Source organism: Taudactylus pleione, unplaced genomic scaffold, assembly GCF_031769625.1.
Source record: "Taudactylus pleione unplaced genomic scaffold, aTauple2 ptg000017l, whole genome shotgun sequence".
NCBI lineage: Eukaryota > Metazoa > Chordata > Amphibia > Anura > Myobatrachidae > Taudactylus > Taudactylus pleione.
The window spans coordinates 624,252-646,327 of NW_028284419.1; the positions used below are offsets into that span (position 1 = coordinate 624,252).

At 43.0% G+C, this 22,076-nt stretch overlaps 1 protein-coding gene across 1 annotated transcript in view; it reads right to left on the reverse strand.

The window, feature by feature from the left end:
- The window catches only part of LOC148540741 (ferric reductase 1-like), a 134,745-nt gene that overhangs the window by 14,643 nt on the left and 98,026 nt on the right, over positions 1 to 22,076 (reverse strand). Inside the window, exons 7-12 of the mRNA XM_088481963.1 lie at positions 18,884 to 18,890; positions 14,576 to 14,885; positions 14,360 to 14,461; positions 11,432 to 11,594; positions 7,986 to 8,102; positions 3,108 to 3,220 (exon numbers count right to left, since the gene is read on the reverse strand). Coding sequence (XP_088338089.1) covers positions 3,108 to 3,220; positions 7,986 to 8,102; positions 11,432 to 11,594; positions 14,360 to 14,461; positions 14,576 to 14,885; positions 18,884 to 18,890 — 812 coding nt within the window. The remainder of the gene's footprint in view (positions 1 to 3,107; positions 3,221 to 7,985; positions 8,103 to 11,431; positions 11,595 to 14,359; positions 14,462 to 14,575; positions 14,886 to 18,883; positions 18,891 to 22,076) is intronic.

Genomic DNA, 22,076 nt, shown 5'->3' on the forward strand with positions numbered 1-22,076 from the left:
CTTCTGAGCCAGTCCTGGTTCTAAAAATATGAGGGGCAAAATGTGTAGTGGTCCCCCGTATTTTAAGAACCAACATTGGGCTCTGTGAGCTGGTCCTGGTTTTAAAAATAGGGGGAACAAATAGTGTGGGGTCCCCGTATTTATAAATAACCAGCACCGGGCTCAAACTAGCCAGAGTGTAATGCCACAGCCAGGGGACCCTTTCACTGGGTCACAACTGCCGAAAGCATTAACACCCCTAACTAGTCAGCCCAGGCCAGAGATCCCAGGGGAGGTGGTGACCCCCAATCAAAGGGCCCCCCTCTCCTGAGCACCCAGGCCTAGGCAGAAGGCTCTTCCCTGCACCCCTGGCTGGTGGGTGCAGAGGTAATAGTGTTAATAATAGATCTATACTGTTGTTTTTTACAGTGACACTACAGGTGTCAGCATGACTGCCCTTTGGCACTTGTGGAAATACAAATACCAGCAGTTGGCCAGCACCCGTACCCCCACTGTAACAAAAATAGTAAAAAAAAAAAGACAGTACACACACATCGTAGAAAGTACAAGTTTATTAAACACTAAACACATACATACATACATACATACATACTCACCTTCTCCCTGGTGATCGGTCCTCTTGTCCAGTAGAAATCCAAGGTTATCCCTAAAAAAAAAAAATACTCACCTACCTCCTGGTGCAGGTTGGTCCTCTTCTTCAATAGCGTCCCGGCTCGACAAAAGAAGAAAAACGAATTATGCGACCCACGGACATTGAAGAGATTTATGTGTTTCCACATAGAACTGTTTACCGGCAAATGATGGAGACCTCATGGGTTACATCAGTTGTTGGGCCGCCAGCCAATCAGAGGCGCTCTAGAGTAAGTAAGCTTACATGTGGCTCACAGCCAATCAGTGGCCGCTTACTCTAGAGCGATCTCTGATTGGCTGGTGGCCCAACTGATGTAACCCACGAGGTCTCTATAATTTCCCGGTAAAGAGTTCTATGTGAAAACACATACATCTCTTCAATGTCCGTGGGTCGCGTTATTAGTTTTTTTGTTTTGTCGTGCTGGGACTCTACTGGAAAAAAGGACTGAGCTGCGCCCGGAGGTAGGTGAATATTTTTTTTTTAGCAACATCCTTGGATTTCTACTGGACAATGGAAGGATCACCAGGTAGAAGGGGAGTATAATATGTATGTGTTTAGTGTATAATAAACTTTCTACAGTGTATGTGTGTAATGTCTGTTTTTTACTATTTACAGTGGGGGTACGGGTGCCGGCCGCCTGCTAGCACTTGTAGTTACACAAGTGCCAAAGGGCAGGCACGCTTTCACCTGTAGCCCCACTATAAAAAAAAACAATAGTATAGATCCAGTGGCAGATTTTACCTAGGGGCTGCGAGGCTGCAGTCGCCCTAGTAAAATCCTCCACTTCAGTGAGCCAGTGCAGTCCGTGACTGTACTGGCTACACTGTGACTGGAGGTGGCTTCCTATAGGAAGCGCCACCTGCCAGTCACGCACAGGACAGGCAGCCCCAGAGGGAGTCCGGGCTGCCATAAGCAGAGTGGCTTCCAGTGGAAGCTGCTACTCTGCCTTTCGGGCAGCCCTACAGGGCTTCTTGGGGCTGCTACCAATGCAGCCCCGAGAAGCTGGTCTAGTGTTATGCGCATGTGCGGCACTACCGCCGCTCATGCGCATACGCAAGTCCCGCTGCCTGACATTCATTGTGAAGGCACCGGGACCAGAAGCAGCAGCAACCCCCATTAGGTAAGAGGGCAGGAGCCGCTGCTGTATAGATCCATTATTAACACTATTAACCCTATACTCAACGACCAGGGGTGCAGCGAAGAGCCCTACAAATTTTGTTCCCCATATTTTTAGAACCAGGACTGGCTCAGAAGCTCAGGGCTAGTTATGCTTTTGGGGGGGACATTTATTTTACACAAAATCCACACATGCAGCCTACACGTATCTCACTGATATGTGCAGGCTGCATGTTCGGGTGTATTTGGCTGCGGTCAGACACAGGGAAGTCGTCAGAGAAAACTCATTCTCATTCACCATCAAAAACTTGTTTCAGCCAAACTCGATACTAAGTAAATTTGAGAATTTTATTTGACAAAACTCTTCAGAGTCCCGGCAAAGCGCAGAGTGTTTGTACGCAACCAAACTTGGGACAAACTCGATTCTTAGTATATTTACTCCTTGGAATCATCCTTTTGAAATTCATATTGAATTCATGTTTAACATTTGACTGGCCATAATATGAAGACTTTGCCATGAGATGGTCAGCTTAACTTTTATTTAAATATGTGAAACTACTTAATTAGTCACTGCATGAATGATTATACAAAATACCCCTTTTACCTGAAACCCATTACATGATGGGTCAGACCTCTGTATAATACACCGATATATTTAGTTTTGTAACTGCACATAATACATATGGCTACCAATGACAACCTCCAAGTAGGGGCAGTTTTTTTTTCTGGTATTTCCTGTTTTTGTCTAAATTATACTTTTTCAGTGAAACGTCTGCTAGTACAGCACTTCCAATTTGTATTTTAAAATAAATGATGGTTTTCCTTAATTTGTGGAATTTCTTTCCTTTGTCTTCACAACCACAGAAGCACAGCATACAATACACAAACATTACAATCACTTTGACCACCATCTAGAAGACTTCCCATTTTCCCATATTGATATGCACCATGGTCATGTGATATTGAGGGGCTTTAATAACCTTAATGTTGCTTAAAATGTGCAAAGAAGCTGTGGGAAACATGCAAATACAAGGTGCATCAGGTGTGTAAGCTAGAGCAGCAATCTCTAAATTAGAACAAGATTGTGACCCATAAATGAATGGACTTTTTGTAATGGGCACAAAGCTATTTAGGTTTTAATGCTTCTTGTTTCTATTAGAAACATATGCATTTTCTAATTTAAACTGATTTGGCCTACTGTGTTTTTCCATGAAGATCAAGAACCAGGGTTGGAAAAACCAGGTAAAAAAACCCCATAAAAACAAACAAGCAAAAAAAACAATAAAACATCTCAAGTCAGTAGCTTGAAATGGGAATTTCTGACTCCTTGCAATAACACCGTTCTCTAGTTTACAGTTACCTGGAACCAAAGTGCTTTGCCGAATACCAGCTTCTTTGCTGCAACTTTGAAATATCTTGCAACAATCATCCCTAAGCTTCCTGTAGTCATCCAGGCAATGAGCATGAGTGCACCTACATTTAGGAAATACAGGTAAATATTAGCAGATAATAGTGTTTTAAATATATTGTACAAAAAGTCTCCTACTTTTGGCATGTATTTCACAACAATTTTTAAACAAATGTATATTTTACTAATTTGCTTCCAATTGTCAAAACATTATACAGATTTGTAAATCCACACATTATAGAACAATCAGTGATAACACTAACACCCTTATGTAATAGCCTGTGAATTGCAGGTATGGGTGCGAATATGGTGAGTTAGCCCGTAGATTTAAAGAGCCTATAATTTAAAAAACAAAACTTGGTTTTGCCTTTTAAATTATTTTTGCCTTAAATCTTTGGGCTAACTCGCAAGAATCATGTCTGCATCTTGCAGGCTATTCATTAAAGGCCTAAGGGGTCTATTTACTAAGCAGTGATAAGAGACAGATTGAAAAGTGATAAGGAAGTGATAAGGTGCCAGCCAATCAGCTCCCAACTGTCATTTTTCAAACAAAGCCTGTGAGATGGCAGTTGGGAGCTGATTGGCTGGCACCTTATCACTTCCTTATCACTTTTCAATCTGTCTCTTATCACTGCTTAGTACATAGACTCCTAAGTTTGAAAGGGTCTAACTGACACACCATAAGTTTCAACGTGAGCCTTTTGTTCTATAAAGCACCATTAAAGCGCCCATACACAGACTGGATCTCTGTCAGATTTGTTCACACACAGAAATGCTTTCACATTCTTTACAAACGTGTCCACATACACCTTTGCTCAAATCAACCAAATAGCCCCATTTAGCACGCCATGGAATTCGTGACTTAGCCTTGCGAAGCATCCTGTCAGTGGCTTTTTCTTTAAATATGTGGTTAATTTGCATCAGAAATACGAAAAAAGTACAAAGCAAGGGTACACTGAATACTGACACTAGCCTTTCATGTACAGTACTTCTGTGTGCAACTCAGTTGCTGATGTAGGTAAAAAGGCAAAAGACATTGGGCCTTATTCAGTACTGAACGGAATTGCAAAGCTGCACACAAGCAGCTTTGCAATTCCATCCTTGCAGATATGGTAATACAGCAGGAGGCATCACACCTCATGCTGCATTACTTATTCGAGCTGCATTGTACAACGTAGTATCGGATAATCTGCTGGAACATCGGCCGGGCAAGTGACACATGAGGTCATGCAAGCCAGCCACTGCAGATGAGAGCCGACGGAGATATGGCCTCTTCCTGCCCCCCCCAACAGCGACTACACGCCCCCGTTTCGGCAAATGGAGGCCGTCACCACCCCCTCCCGCCCCCAAACGACAGCAGACTGTTAATCACTGACAGTCCACTGCTGCTCTGCGTGCGTTCATGCAGAACCCGTACTACACATGCTCAGTACTGGTCAGGCGCCTGCACGGATGCAAATGAGACACAAATTCTAGGAATAAGTACGGATTGCTACCTATACTGGAGCGTCTAAGTCGTGCCATTTGTCTTGCGCCATATGGAGGAAAAATGGTAGGTGAATGAGAACACACCTGTATGTATGATGTGGTGTTGGAAATGGAAGCTTCACTACTCTTTACTTCTTAATTAAATTGGTAAATTCGAACTTAGTAGAAAAATTAAAAATAAATACAATTTCAGCATATGTAAACATTTGAAAATAATACATTTACATACATTTTATTTTTTAGATTATAATTTTATCTAAAAATGAATGCCTTCATGTCTTCCTTGTAAATTGCATTTGTCTTCTTTTGAACTTTTTGAGATATATTTTGGAGGTTATCACTTTTATGCAATTACAGGGTGATTTAGGGATACACAAATAGATTTTAATAGATTTATACAAAGCATAAAATCTTGCAGATCAGCATACATTTCAATGCATACTTGCCAAAAGGGCATATTCAATTGCGAGCAATATTTTTTTTCTTCCGCAGTGTTTTTCCCGTAGCCACGAGGTATTAGCTATTCAATATTCTGTGAGAAATTCAGTCGCGAAAATTTCAATAGGAATTAATGTGGTTTATTTCTCGAAAACCCAGAGCAGACGCAAAGCCAGGAACATTTCTATTTTAGGTTAAAAATGATGGGACTTACTTCAGAACTCCTTGGACACCCCCTCAATGACTAATTCCAATTAGCTTAATTAGTCCAATAATTAAATTTCATTATTTGTGTGAATAAAATTGCTTCAAATTACTTTTCAATTAGTTTATGCACACCAAATTTAATTACAGTATTTTTTTTAAGAAAAACAAATGATTTTTATCTTTTTTTTACATTTTTTTTTAATTAAAAATGGCCTCAAATTACCCCTAAATCACTTTTTAAAATTTAAACAAAAAAAGTTTGCTTTATATAACTTCTTTACTTTCTTGTTTAAAAAAATGCAAAAAACAGCCATTTTAACATTTTTTTTTTAAAGTTTAAAATATTTTCTTTGGAATATAATATATTTTTATTATGTTACCCAATATTTTTGGGGGGATACAGGTGGCCATTTTTTTCAATTGGATAGCACGTGAATAGGGAGCATGCATACCTGTGTTAATAAAGAATGGTCCATGGTAATTTTTACCACAAAATTGCACACCAAATTGAATATGCAACTAAGTGTGCTCATTTTTTAAATGTATTAAGAAATAGAAACAGTAGTCAAATTTGCAAGTGATAAAAGCAAACTATAAAAGACACAATACATATCTTTATTTTGGTGTTCTCAAACACATTTATTGTTTCTTTAAGAACTGTCATCAGTAACAACACTCATTTATTTGCCTTCATGCATCGTGCATGTTAAATGTTATATACCAATTATAACACTTATGTATTAGAAAGCAAATCAGAATAAATTCTACTTTAAACTTTTGTCTGGAACATTCAACATATACTCTTGCCTAATGGTGATCAACGTGATATATCAAGTCAGTTAAAAGTTATTTGATTATTATAGGCTAATAGTTTAGAACTATTTTTCCATTAAATTCTAAAATAATTAATGAACTTGAGAACTACATGGATGTAATTAACCTTTTCACAAACAGCAAATCTTATTAATGAAGGAATTTCATATACTGTCTGTTGGGGCTAATTTGCATATTATTATTATTATTATTATTATTAACTATTACCAGTTACTTATATAGTACACACATATTCTGCAGCACTTTACAGAGAATATATGTCCATTCACATCAGTCCATGCCCCAGTTGAGCTTATAATCTATATTCCCTTCCACATGTACATGCACATACTTACACACTAGGGTTAATGTTTGTTGATAGCCATTTAATCTACCAGTAAGTTTTTGGAGTGTGGGAGGAAACCGGAATACTTGGAGGAAACCCATGCAAGCACAGGGAGAATATACAAACTCCTCACAGTTAGAGTCATAGTGGGAATCGAAACTCACAACCTAATTGCAGTGAGGCAGTAATGCTAACCATTACATCATCTGTGCAAAAACTTGCAATAAGCTATATGATCCAGATTCTTAGTATCAAATTTCTAAAAATGAAAATGGAACAACACTTATGTTTGGTTGGTATGGATTAGGTTACCACAATTTTTGAACTCCTCACTATGGGCTCTATTTACTACAATCCGCATTTTGAATGCAGATTGTAGTGTGATATTCGCATTGCGAATTCAGCCAATATCACAGGGATTTACTAAATATCCCTTGCAGGGACAGAACTTGCGATAAAGCTCTGTCCCTGCCAATCCCCCCCGCACACTTATCACAGTATTTTCGCAAAACATACCATGACAAGTGCCCGCGCATGTGTCGACTGGCTGCCGCTAAGCCCCACCCCCACTGCTAAGCCCTGCCCCCATGATCACTAAACCCCCCCCGTGACTCCCCCCCATGACCACCCCTCACTTAATTGCACTTACCTCCGGTGATCGGGCTCCGGTGATGTCCTCCATGGCTCCAGTCAGCTGATCTTCCATCTTGCACTGGGACCCGGTCACCTAATGACCGGGTCCCAGTGCAGGATGGGAGACCAGCTGACCAGCTGGGAGGGAGGACATTACCAGAGCACTGATCTCTAGTCCCTGGACTCAGGTAAGTTTATTTTTTTCTTTTTAGCAGTGATCAGTGTGTGGTCTGTTTAGACCACACAGCTGATCACTGGGGCCAGCTCTGGGCTCTGCTCTGCCTGTTAGAGCAGAGCAGGAGTCTGGTAACCAGGGGAGACCCTGGATAACGCTACCTCCAGGTGACGTTATTTTCACAGGGCTTCCCCCGGTATTTTTTTCACTATTTCATTTTAGTAAATACCAGGCAGATCGCATTTTCCATTACAATGATGGGAAATGCGAACTGATTACTAAAAATAAGTGATAATTAGGGGTTGGAGTAGAATTCTATGAATTCTTCTCCAATTGCCCTTTAGTAACTATAGGTGAAAATAAAATAATGTGAAAAGGGTGTGAAAACACCCTTTTTCACTTTAGTTTAGTAAAAATAATGATAATAAATAGAGCCCTATATAATTAAAAGGTTACATTAAATTGAATATTACCAGTAGCAATTATGCATGTCAGCCCATGGTTCAAATCTGAAAGTGCTGTACAACTTAACTGAAGTAAAATAATCACCATTTGGAATTTACTTTTATTTACATTGATTTAAAGATTCTTCCTATAAATAAAATTACAAATATTTCTACTGGACATCTTGATAAACAGAGACTCACCTCATTAATGTTTCTTGGCAAATACATGTACTGTATTAAAAACATATTTGCCTGGAAGAGGAGTCAATACAGGTCATACTAACCATGCGTTTTTATCATTATGTCAGTGCGAAGTGTTGTGGAGGTCACATTGGAAACTATGGAGATGTCGATTTTGGTGTCACTGGTGAACACACCTGGTCCATGAAATCTGATGACTCCTATGGAATACATACATTATTTACATTTGTACACATACAGTTATTACTATACAACATATACACAAACATATAATCAGTTAAAAAACAGCACATAACCATCTTACACTGTAACAGCGAATTCACATATGGAAATCACAGTATCCTATAACACATTGTTGTTTAATTAATTAATTACTATGTAAAATAAATATAGATGAACATGAAATTTATTTATTTGACATAAACTGAGTCCATTAATGTAATTTTTGTGGTTTATTGTGGTTTTTCGTTTTTGTGTAATTTCCTAATTTGCATATTGTAATTCAAAGAAGGGAATTTCATTACCGTCACAATGATGTGTGGTTGTGCTGTCCGGCACATCACGGCTAATTACAAGAGAACAACATCGCTCATTTTATTGTGCATAGTAATGGGGGTATGAGGTAAAGTGATCGATGTTGCAGTTGCGATCTATCTCAGTACCGATCATTCCCACGACATTCTGAAAGTATATTGCCAGCATTGCAAATAATATAATTGCCCCATAAAATCTTCTATTTTTTCAATATTTTATGGATATCGTAGTATAACAAACACCTATATAACATTTAGGGCCCCATTTACCAACTAGACATAACCCATTTAGCACTCACTAAAGGGGTTATGTCCTCCTTTCAGTATTTAACAAACAGCAGTAAGCTGTTTACCCCTTTACCACTTATGCTACTATAGATGGTTATCAGTGGTGTAACTAGGGTATTTGGAGCCCAGGGCAAATTTGAAAAGGGAGCCCCCCACCCCAGATGTGTGCAAGCCTTTGGCGCACGTGGCATAAATTGGGCGTGGTCACTTAAAAATTGGGCGTGTCAACATGACACACCCCTTTATTTTCACACTGAACATTCCTATCCATATGCACCTTAACCCCAGTAGTACCCCTTATACAGTACCCTCAGTATGCAGTTGTGGTCCCTCTTATGCAGGCCCATAGTAGTGCCCCTTATACAGTATCCCCAGTAGTGGTCCCCCCTTATACAGCCCCCAATTAGTTCCCCTTACTCAGTAACCCCAGTAGTGCCCCCCCCAAATGCAGTGCCCCATGTAGTGTTCCCCCTTATGCAGTGCCCCCAGAAGCAGTCCCCACAATGCAGTGCGCCCAGTAGCGGTATCCCCTTATGCAGTGCCCTTTATATGGTGCCCCCAGTAGTAGTCCCCCCCCTATGCAGTGCCCTTTATATAGTGCCCCCAGCAGTAGTCGCCCCCATGCAGTGCCCCCAGTAGTGGTCCCCTTATGCAGGCACCCAGTAGTGATCCCCCCTATCCAGTGCCCCCTGTAGTGGCCCTTCCTATTATTTCCCCCAGTAGTGGTCCCATGAGTGCAGTGCCTCTAGTTGTAGGCCCCTTTTATAATGCCCCCAGTGGTAGTTCCCCCCCCCAAGTAGTGGTCCCCAGTAGAGGTTCCCCCTCCCGATTAAGTGCCCCAATAGTAGCCCCCCCAGTAGAGGTCCTCCCAATAATGGTGCCCCCAGTAGTAGCCACCCCTCCCCCGTTGTGCCCCCACCACCAGTAGAGGTCCCCCTAGTAGTAGCCACTAGGTTAAAAAAAAAAAAATATATAAAAATATACTTACCTGAATCCACGCTGCTGCTGCTCCGGTCCGTGACGCCGCTCCCGCCGCCGCCCCCCGCCACTCCTCCCGGGCTGGCGCACTCAACATTATGGCACATACGTCACTTCTGTCTTCAGCGAATCCTTCCAGGCATTGCTGTGTCCCCGCCGGGTGAAAGTACCATGCGCATGTGCAGGCTGGCTGTAGTGCATGCATATGACACAGCAACCCGTCGCTGGCAGCGGTAGGCTACCAGCAACAAAATGGAGAATGACACAGAGGAAGGGGACTTCGCTGGACCTCACCGGAGAGGTAAGTAATGTTAAATACCAATGGCATATTCATTAATATCACTGCAATACTAAACAAAGTGTGCCACAGGTAATAAGACTCGTGATTGAATGGGGTCACTAATATAATATTCAGATTATTCAGATTAAGAATTGCAATACTGTATTCAGAAGATTCAAAGCAGTTTCCCACACCCACCTATGTAATACAGTGGCAAATGCAGGATTTCTAGAGGGGGGTTTCCAAATGCCTGATTTTAGAGTGAGTGTGGCCAGTCCATGAAGCTTTAATATGCATCATACAAAGTGTATTGTGTGTCATAATTCCACCATATACAGGACCAGATCAGAGTAAGCCATTAGATGCGGCAGTAGGGCCATCCTGCCTGAGCTGAATGTTTTTATTTCAGATGTGAGCACCATTCCAGATCATGGGAGCAAGTCCGGGAGTCTGGGAGCAGCAGAAACACCTAGCACTGCCCTGGACATATATGTAAATATTGGGCTCTATAGCAGCACATCCCTAACAGTGCATGTTTTCCAGATCTCCTAGTTGGTGCACAGGTTATTTATTACTGACTGATACATGTTAAAAGATCCACAGGTGGTGCTAATTATTTCATTTAAGATACTAAGAAGAACATGCAGCTCTAGTAAAATTCCATTATATTACTATTTCTATTGTGGTCATGGTGTGGGCTGGGGAGGGGTTTTTCCAGGCAGACGGAACCCCCCCCCCTGCATTTGCTTATTTAATATCAGCTTGTTCATTAAAAATCACAGTGAATTATGTATAATTGGCATAGTTGCCAAGTACACCTAATTTTCAATGAAAGTCAAAGGTTTCAAAGATTTGTCCCAGGAAAGTCCCAATTTTTCAGTTCTGATCAACTTCACAATAAATTGCTATTAGTATATGTGCATAATGCAACTCTAATTCTTATTTGTATATATTTCTGACAGTATCACTGTCAGTGTAAAGTGATGTTTAGAGTTGATTCTCCCTAACATTTATTCAAAGACCATGCCTGTATGTTAGTAATTCTGCTCCGAATTTATTCATGGCCTCCTATCTCACCTCCACCTCATTGTGTTTTTGTGGAAATAATAGGTAGTTAGTGAAGACCATATAATAGGAGAAAAACAATAGAGAAAACATAAATCATTGTAAAGCCATAAAAGTACTGTGTCCAGAAAAATGTATAGGAATCTGTCTAATTTGACGAAATAGGAAAAAAGTATAGGAGAGCATTGCTGGATTTCTAGACCATCCATCTGTAGCACTCAGATATAACATTAAAAAGCAGCTTCTATATCTCATTTTATCTGTCCAACTTCTACTTAAGTTTTACTGACCATTTATATTACACAGCTGCTAATATATTATATATATATATATATATCTATATCATTAAAGGAAGTTAATGAGTAACTACATAAAGGATACATACCATTAGCGGAGGGTCCATATGCTACTAATATGTAGTACATGTTAGAACTGTTACTGGATCTGGATTGCTGAGTGGGAGGCTGTGTTGAGATTTCATTTCTTGAAGTGAAGGAACATTGTATCACACCACTGGTGTAAGATGCCAATTGGATATCTACGTTACCCTGGCAAGTTGTAAATAGACACATAGAACAAGTCAATAGGGTTATCTGTATGCCAGTGCACAGCTGGGTCAATTTACGATAGTGTGTTCAATACTATATAAAATATTCAAATGAATGAAAACATTAACACGCCTTCCTATTTACATTACCATGCACTTTCCTATCTAGCAAAATGTTTACATATACCAGGAGAATTCAAAACTTCAAAAAACATAATGGAGGCCTCAATCTTGTGGTCTGCATCAAACCAATAAGATTGTGTAAGAAAAAGGGGTTCTATTGCACAGGAAAAAGTAATAGTAATTATTTGTTATTGGAGAGGACCCCTAAAATAAATCTCATTGTCTGTTCCATAATTTAATCCATTCTGTACATAGGGGGTGCTGCCACAGATAAATATTCATTAGAAAAAAGCAAAAAAGAAAGAATCTGTATATGGCACATTATATTAAAATGTAACTTTGAAACCCATCTAAAATATGGTTGAATAAAATAGCGAAATATATGTGACAAAAAATAATAATTAATAATGTTAAATAAAATCAAATCAATAAGGTGCAAATAAATGTGAAAAAATGTGTCTATAATACACTGTTTGTGTATATCCCGAGTTTGATAGACATTCTGCCTCACACAGATTAATGTGAGGTATTCAGGCTCTTATTTAGAATAACAAGAATAAAGTACAGAGTAAAGGCACACAGTATATTTCAGACACATTTTTTCACATTTATTTGCACCTTATTGATTTGATTTTATTTAACATTATTAATTATTATTATTTTTTGTCACATATATTTCGCTATTTTATTCAGCCATAATTTAGATGTAAAATTTCATTAAAAGTAAAATTTTAATATAGTGTGCCATATACAGATTCTTTCTTCTTTGCTTTTTTCTAATCAAACCAATAAGAGCAAATAGCCTATAGATTAGAAAGGAACTGGTAATACGCAGTGGCGGCTCCAGGGGTTGGACTGCAGCACAATCCAAAATTCAAATAGGGGAACCACACCAACTGCCACTTCAAATGCTACCAAACATGGATGGCTGGGACCCACTGGCAGTTGGTGTGGCTCCCCTAATTTTATTTTTTACAGCGCTGCAGCCCCGCCTCTGGAGACGCCACTGGTAATAATCATTGGTATGTAAGGTCTCACAGGCAAGGCTCTCTTTCCTCTTGTTCTCCCCTTAGTACCCTACAGTGACTTTAACCACTTGCCTGGTGTAGTCGCATGAGATGTGACCATGCCAGGCTGGGCTTTCCCTGACACAGTCACATCTGATGCGACTATATCAGATAAGCTGCCTGTGGAACCTGGATACTGATCTTCCGGCAACCGCTGGACTCAGTCCACCTGCCCTGCCCCTTGGTGCCACGGCAACCCCTCCCCAGGCTCCATGCGGCTGCAGTAAGGCAATCTTCCTGCAGCCTGAGCTCTAGGAGCTCTTCCTCCACAGCCACATGTATATTCCTTGAACAGCATCGCAGGCACTTTGTGGCAGCTCAAAAATAAAAGGTGAAAATAATATATTATACAAGGTATTCTCATTCATATACAGTAGATTTAATACTTTTTTAATTGCAAATCCTAATCTATTCATATGTTTTTACCACAAAGCCATATTTAGAGCTGCTGTGCATGTGCTGATGGGAGCAGAGATTTACATGTTTATGCTATTAGCTGCTGGAATGGCTACAGCAGCCAGGAAGCCTTCATACACCGTGCCAGCCTTCGGTAAGTACACCATATCTCCCAACATGACCCTCTCCAGGAGGGGCACAATGCTCTGGTGCTGGACTTTCCTGGTAATTTATGATTGGTGGCGGCTCCAGAGGTGGGGCTGCTGTACAATTCAATATTCAAATAGGGGAGTCACACCAACTGCTAGTGAGCCCTGGCCAGTGATGTTTGCAGCGTGTGAAATGACAGTTGGTGTGACTCCCCTATTTGAATTTTGGTCTGCGCTGCAGCCCCACCTCTTACCAGGGAAGTCCAGGACCAGAGCATTGTGTCCCTCCTGGAGAGGGTTAAGTTGGGAGGTATGGTACACCAGTCTGGTGCATGACAAGATTTCAGCAATACAGAAACACCTTTTTTTAGACATTTGTATTTTTAAAATTATTTAAAACATTCTGCCTGAGACAGCAGCCTCAGTGTGTTTCTCTATAGGCACATGTCTGGATGTGCATAACATCAAGGTATATACTGTACCTAGGGCCTGATTCGGAGACGTATGTAGTACACGCAGCAGATGCGTCTTTGGAAGCAGCTGCTATGTGTTAATATGTTAATGCTGCTGGAAGCGTCTTGTGTAAAAAGACACCTCCTGCAAACCTCTGTCCACTGTGCATCTGAGGATGCAGCATCGGATCATCTGCGAGAAAATCGACCAGCTGAGTAACCCTCAGGTTATACAGGATAGCCAGTGTTTATACTCTGCCAGGGCATCTGCATCGGAAGACGCGGATCCTGGCCTCGGGGGGCTGACATGCCATCATTTTCATGAACGCTGGCAAGCACCACCCCTTCTATGCCCCCAAACACCAACAGCATGTCACCCATGCTGTGGATTGCTGGGGACTTGACCGCTGTCACAGTCAGTGATTGGCACATGCGCAGTACAGATCTTGAGCAAACGCTGATCGTTAAACATCAGAGTTGTGCGTCAAGCATCGGGCTCACAGTGGGGAAATTGTGATATAGCTTTACTGGTGTCCTATTCTGTATGAATGGCATACTCTAATGATAGCAGACAATCACCAGAGGTAAAATGTGTGGTGCATTTGTTCCTTCAGAGTAGGCATGCTGGATTTCAACTTGTCCATTGGAATTTATCCCACAGATATAGATGTCGTCATTTCCCTGAAACATAGAGATTCAGGGTCACAGAGATCAGTGAAGAGAAATTATACATTTATATACACTGACACACAACAAAGTTTGTATGTAAAATGTTGGGTATCATATTAGTCTCACCATGAGCTGGTCATCTGAAAATCCAAAAGATACATAGCCGCCAGATGGTCCGCTTATCTCATAGTGGTACCACCCATTATTTATTGTAGCAGAAGAAATGAAGAAGCAATTTGTACTTTTGGAAGGGTCACAGTCGGATGGGTTGCTGAGGCAGATTTTCTGTATCCCACAGGAATCCCTGGAGATGTGAGTGGGAGGAGGGTTGGAGGAAGTGAGGGCAGTAGATGTTGACCAGCTGCTGCTAATGGGTGGGATGGAAATGTTTGATGCAGCAGTAGAAGACACTCTTAGACTGCTGGAGGTGCTGGAGCTATAGACATTCTGCTGTAAGAAACAATAGTACAGTTTCAGTTCTTGACTTAAACATGCTAAATATTATACATGCCCCTTTCCCAAATAAAATGTTCTAATAGATGTTGTATTACACTACAGAAAAATGATCAACTCTTTGGTATGTAAGTTATCATATGACTACTTTTATGTGAAAAACAATAGAATGATCAATCCTAAAAAAAATATTTTTTTTAAAAGAGAAAACACTTTTTAGCTGCTTCAGATTATCCTTGAATATTCTAGATCAAATATTGTTTATTTGCTTTCAGTATAACCCACACGCTAATACCACTGTGAGACAGATTACTACACAATCAATAGGGCCTGATTTATAGGTGGACGCTAATGCATGTGTAGCTGTGATCCCGTACGCAGTGGTTGTGCGAAAATATGCAAATGTCGCAGCTGCTGGGATTTGTATTGAGATGCCCGCTAGCGGCGTGCTAAGTCTGCCACTTGTGTACACAGACGCCCTTTTGGTCACACATTGGTTGCACCATCAATGTTCTGAGATGCTCTGTGGTCGCTAAGAATTTCCATCAGAAGAAAACCGCTATAACCATAATCATTGCATATAAAGTCGCAGGCAATGACGCTCCCAAAACGGTCACAACACACCTGCATTACACTCACCACCCTTGAGTTACTGCCCACAAACGCTCCCTGTCTGTCAGGCATACTGCATTCAAGTCCACACTGCAACCGACGTCGATAATTAAACTTGGCGCATGCACACGCACAGTACAAAAAAAAACTGAACAACTGCGCAAAACATCGGCATTGCATTTGACTTTGCATCAAGGCCATAGTCCTGATGCTGATTTGTAGCAAGGAATTTGTAGCCCTGCAGGATTGTGGCTGTGGCTGGCACACTGGAGCAGGGAGATGGATGGAGCAGGGTCTGGGCTTATTTTGTTCTGATTTTCTGTCTTACATTGTTGGGAAATAAGGATTACTGTCATACTTCTCAACATTTACTAAGGCAAAACCAGGAAGAAATAAACCCCACCCAAATCAATGCAAGTTGCCCGCAGTTCACACAAAATACTCTCCTTTATTAATCTAATCACATCCACTTTTGAAGCCTTACCCACTATAGCACAAGGCCATCCATATCCAGAGTCTATGATTCAGGACAACCAGGAGCAGAGCCGGTCTCTACCAGTTTGGTGCCCTAGGCAAGATTTAAGCTGGTGCCCCTTAAGTGATGTGGGGCTGGGCCACCGTGTCTTAGAGTGATGGCACCCTAGACATTCATCTACATGGTCTCACAAGCAGGGGCGTTTCTAGAGAGGAGGGGGCCCATGTGCAGTCTCCGACACAGGCCCCCTCCTCTCCACCCGACGGCCGGCAGCGCACTGAGCTGTGCGTGGCCAGCATCGGAGTTATAGACTCTGGACACTAGAGTGTGCCCAGAGTCTATAGTGTATGCGCAGGTCACCGGGAAAATGGCCGCTATAAAATCTAGCTATAAATGTATTTTATATTACACACCTTATAATACTAAACTACAAAAAACATTTAAACACCACACAACAAAATCCTGTTCTACTGTATATGTAAAAAAACAAGAGGGCACTATTTATGTATCATTAAACTTAGTTAGGAAGAGATGCAGGACCATAATCAACAACATTTGTGGAACATAGATGATATTGGCAGATCCTATGGTAGAAATAGGTGTCAGCATGTGTGATGGAGGTAAGTCCACACAGCAGACAACTTAACCAGGGATTTTATTGTAGAATGCAAAGTAAGTCAAACAGTATGCAGCAGGTACAGGATACATTATCTGCAGATGCAGTCAGGAATGTATGGTACAGTGAGCCTATATGCACATACAGTACACACACAGTGGTGGCAACTGGATGTATGATATATACGGTATACGTTCGGGAAGCCGGCGGATGAAATGCCGACCGCCGGCTTCCCGACTGCTTAATCCCGGCAAGGGTTAAATGACAGGCGTCTAAATCTAGATGCCTGTCATTTTACCTATGCCGGGAGACCGGGGCCCGACATCCTGATCGAAGGGATGCCGGGGGCGGACAGCTGCGCGGGGGGGGGTTAGGTTTAGGGCTCCCAGGGGGCTTAGGGTTAGGCACCCCCCCGGAAGGTTAGGGTTAGGCACCCCCGGGGAGAGGTTAGGGTTAGATAACTCCCCGGGGGACTTAGGTGTAGGCGGCGAAGGGGGGGGTTAGGTTTAGGTACTTAGAAAGGGGATTAGGGTTAAGCACGGGGGGAGGTTAGGGTTGGGCACCCTAAAGGAGGGTTAGGGGGTAGAATTTGGTTAGTTTATACTTACATTTAGGACGATCGGGATTTCCTCCTCTGTTGTGCTGCCGCTGCCGGCATATCATACCGAATCCAATATATACAGTATATAGGTGATGACACAGTCAGGGCCGCCATCAGGGGGGGACTGCCGGGTCTGGAGTCCCGGGCCCGTGCAGCAAGGGGGGCCCGCACAGGGACAGACCTACCAGTAATGCAGCAGGTGCCCCTTGGGAGTAATGGCCCGCATGTATTCCCCGGCACATAGCAGATCCTTCTCACTGAGGATCCGCACTGCAGCGCCCGGCATCTGTCACTGACAGTGATAATGAGCAAGCATAGCCTCCATAGCCTCCTTTACTTCCTGGTGGCTCGCCCCTCCTCCAGACCAGCCACCTGACAATGAGCACAGACAGAGCAGCTCAGCAGACAGCATATGCCTGAGAGAGCAGTGTGACTCACCAGTCTGCCCACACGGACTCTCTGCAAGTCAAGCCCCTTGCAACAGAGGGAAGTGAGCTAGAGGGCCTCTCAGGACACTGACAGAGGTAAGTTAGTTGGGGAATGGGCACCACTGAGAGACAGGGGTGGTGGGGGGGCAATGATACAGAGGGAAATGACTGGGGGGGCACTTACAGACAGAGGGGAATGTCTGTGTCTGGGGGGGCACTGAAAGATAGAAGGGAATGTGTGTGTGGGGGAGCATTGACAGACAGAGGAGAATCTGTGGTGTGGCACTGACAAACAGAGTGTGTGTGTGTGTCTGTCTGGTGTGGCACTGACAGACAGAGGGGAGTGTGTGTGGAGGTGGTCACTCACAGGGGAGTGTGTGTGGAAAGGGTCACTGACAGAGGGGAGTGTGTGTGGTGGGGTCACTGACAGAGGGGAGTGTGTGTGTGGGGGGGTCACTGACAGAGGGGAGTGTGTGTGGAGGGGGTCACTGACAGAGGGGAGTGTGTGTGGGGGGGGTCACTAACAGAGGGGAGTGTGTGTGCGGGGGTCACTGACAGAGGGGAGTGTGTGTGTGGGGGGTCACTGACAGAGGGGAGTGTGTGTGTGGGGGGTCACTGACAGAGGGGAGTGTGTGTGGGGGGGGTCACTGACAGAGGGGAATGTGTGTGGAGGGGGTCACTGACAGAGGGGAGTGTGTGTGGGGGGATCACTGACAGAGGGGAGTGTGTGTGTGGGGGGTCACTGACAGAGGGGAGTGTGTGTGGAAGGGGTCACTGACAGAGGGGAGTGTGTGTGTGGGGGGTCACTGACAGAGGGGAGTGTATGTGTTTGTGGGGGGTTACTGATAGACAGAGGTGAATGTGTGGGGAGTCACTGACAGACAGAGGGGAGTGTGTGTGTGGTGGGTCGCTGAGAGAGGGTAATGTAGGGGGGATCGCTGAAAGAGAGAGGGGAATGTGGAGGGGATCATTGAGAGGGGAAAGTAGGGGGTGTCATTGAGACGGGGGAATGTGGGGGGATCGCTGAGAGAGAGTGAAATGTGGGGGGATTGCAACTGGTACAATAAAGTTTATATTTTTTTAATTGAGGCAAGACACGCATGACGCCATTACATCATGCACGCCGCACCACTGACAGAGGATCCGGCTGCAGCGCGAGGAGGAACAGCCAGAAGATACAGGAGAAGGTAAATGTCTGTGGGCTGTAGGGGGCAGAATAGAGACAGAGGGGTGCTGGCTAGGGAGACACTGCGGGGCTGGAGTTGCCGAAACACGGGGAGGTGGGGGGCCCTGCCTATTTTGTAAGTCCCGGGCCCCACGATTTCTGATGGCAGCCCTGGACACAGTGTTATTGTGGGGTCTCCAGCAGTGGCACACAGTCTCCATTATAGAAGACACCCAGGGGCATGTCCTTCACAACGAGACGCTGGACAGGAGAGGACGTGCAGAGAACCGTGTATGCGCAGTAGCGCACTTGGCCAGGTCAGTATACTTTCAAGACACACAGGAGGTTGTTGAATTGGATGCAATTTGTGTGTAACTAAGCATAAAAATATAAAAAAAATCATGTAATTTGCAAGTCAAGGGTAGCATATGCACCTCTTTTACACCATGACCCATCAGAAGTATATGGGATTATGTTATTTTTGGAGAGAACAGTTGTATATGCACCTTGTTTATGTATTATATGAATTATTTTTATACATCTGATACAGATATTTACTCACAGCATGATTGAGTCAGGAAGCGATTGGGAGAGTTAACGGGGAGTGGCGGTAAAGAACGCAAATGTGTTGCAACAGTTTCGGAGGCATGTCACATCCTGCATCTGCGATCCCATATGTGAGAATAATGTCTCTGGCATCTCAGTTCCCATGCTCATTCTGCGCAATCATAGGGTTACTCAGAAGACTGATAATTGAAGGATATGTGATCGATGCTACGTTTTTATACACAGAATTTTGGATTTGCAAAGCCACAGGTTGGTGTTTTAATAAATTCCTTGGCATCTACGACAATTGCATACTTTCGCACATCCACTGTGTATACAGACACAGCAGCGGCGATGGCATTAGCATCCATCTCTAAATTAAGTCCTTGGTTGCTATGTTACTAATAAAACATTTGCCAGATTATTCTGCCTTTCAAGGTTGCATGTTAAGTAATTGTATTGTATATGGGCCTTGTTATTTTGCTACAATCTGGGATGGGAGAGACGGTGGAATCGTTGCAAGAAGGAGGGTCCACTGGAGCTGCAATCTCTACTGGAAGGTACTATCTACACACCCAACTTATCTGTGCCCACGCGTCTACATATTTCAAGTACCACAATTTTATTCATTTTCATTTACATTTTTATTTGATTGCATTTACCCAAATTAGCTAAGAAATGTATGCACAGTAAATAAAAGAGAAAATAAAGAAATACTGCAAAAGCGCTATACAAGTTAGCAATTTAAATATATGAGTTTGATAAGTGTAGATCACAATGACATACAGTATATGGGTTCCTACACTAGCAAAAACGTATTTCAGTACTGTTTCACATACTTTAAACTAGGGATGTGCGCTGGACCATTTTTGCTGGATTTGGATTTGGCTCTGATTCGTCGTCCGAGTTTGGATTTGCCAAACCGCCGTGACTGGTTTTGGAATTTTTACAAAAATGTACAAATAAAGCTAAAATCACATCATTTGGGCTTTTTGTTGTTCCTAGAGTATTATTATCCTCAATAACATTAATTTCCAGTCATTTAGACCACCTCACAGCTCACAATTTTGTTTTCATCATTATTGGCCAAAGGCTGCAGTGAGATGGCTGGTTACTAAGCGACACATCAACGGCACAGACACCACAGTTTAAAGCACATCTATGAAACATTGCCACACAGCAGTGGCAGAAATGAAAGGTAGTGCAAGATGGAATTGTCCTTGGGCCCTCCTACCCACCCAATGAGGTACGGCCAGCAGAGTAACAGTACTTGTATACACAGTGGGCTATGGCCCAAGGAGTTACATTGCTTGTATATATAGAGGGGTACAGCCCAAGAAGTCACAGTGCTTGTATACACAGAGGGCTATGGCCCAAGAAGTCACAGTGCTTGTATACACAAAGGGCTATGGCCTAAGGAGTCATGGTTCTTGTATACACAGAAGGCTATGGCCCAAAGAGTCACAATGCTTATATGCACAGAGGACCTCATTCAGAGGCGGTCACAGGGAGTGAATTGATCGTAGCGAACGATGTTTTTTTCAACTGCGCATGCGTGTACATGGCAGTGCGCGTGCGCAAGCCTATCTTACCAACCGCAATCCTCTTGCTCGTTCATCACTACGAGGTCAGAGCTGAGATTGACATTTTGTGCCATTTGTGGGTGGTTACAGGGGAAGGTGCTTGTGAATGGTGGTGCGGACGCAGGCGTGGTTGACCTTAAAAAGGGCATTTTAAGGGCGTGCATATACTACTGAGCGAGTCATCACACACGTCATCTCGTTGCAATAACGATGCTACTGCTCATAGTGCTAAAGGTAGCCCAGGTAACCTTTAGCATTGCGAGTGCAGGCGATGGTTTCTGCCTCAACCGATGTTTGTAGGCAATTAACACTGTAACAGGTGTTAATCGTGCTGACGTAGGTTGCCGCCTGCGACCGACTCTGAATTAGGCTGTAGAGATAGGAGGTGTGCTTTCATTGTTGTGGGTGTTTCCGCACTTACGATGTGCGTTGCGACTGAGCGCTCGTTTTGCATATTCTCGATCACTTTGGGTGCTACCGATCGCTCTCGAGCGACTGCCTCTGAATGAGGTCCAGAGTGCTAAGGCCCAAGGAATCAATGTGCTTGTATACACAGAGGGCTAAGGCCCAAAGAATCACAGTGCTTGTATACAGCACAAAAAAAGTTTTTTTAAACTTTTATTATTATTTTTTTTACTTTTTATAAAAAAATATTATTTTACTTTTTTTTTTTACACTGGAGCAGATGGGCATGAGTACAGTGCAGCATACATCAGCATACCTTGTACACACAGCCACTTGTGAGTCTGGAAACAACCACTTTGATCAGCAGAGTAGAGCACAGTCACTTAACAGCACAGACACTTGTTGCGAGTCTGGAGTCTGGACACGGGCTACGGCCACTTTAATTAGCAGAGTAGCGCAGCATACATCAGCGTGCAGTGTGCCCCCTATGCACAGTCACTTAACAGCACAGTCACTTGTTGTGAGTCTGGAGTCAGACACAGGCTACAGCCTCTTTAATTAGCAGAGTAACACAACATACATCAGCGTGCAGTGTGCCCCCTATACAGTCACTTAACAGCACAGCCACTAGTCTGGAGTCTGGACGCAGCCACCTTATTGCAGAGTAGTGCGCAATGTAGAGCGGTCTCTCATTGGGAGGGGGAAGGGGCACGTTATTTAAAAAAAAAATTAACCATTTAGTT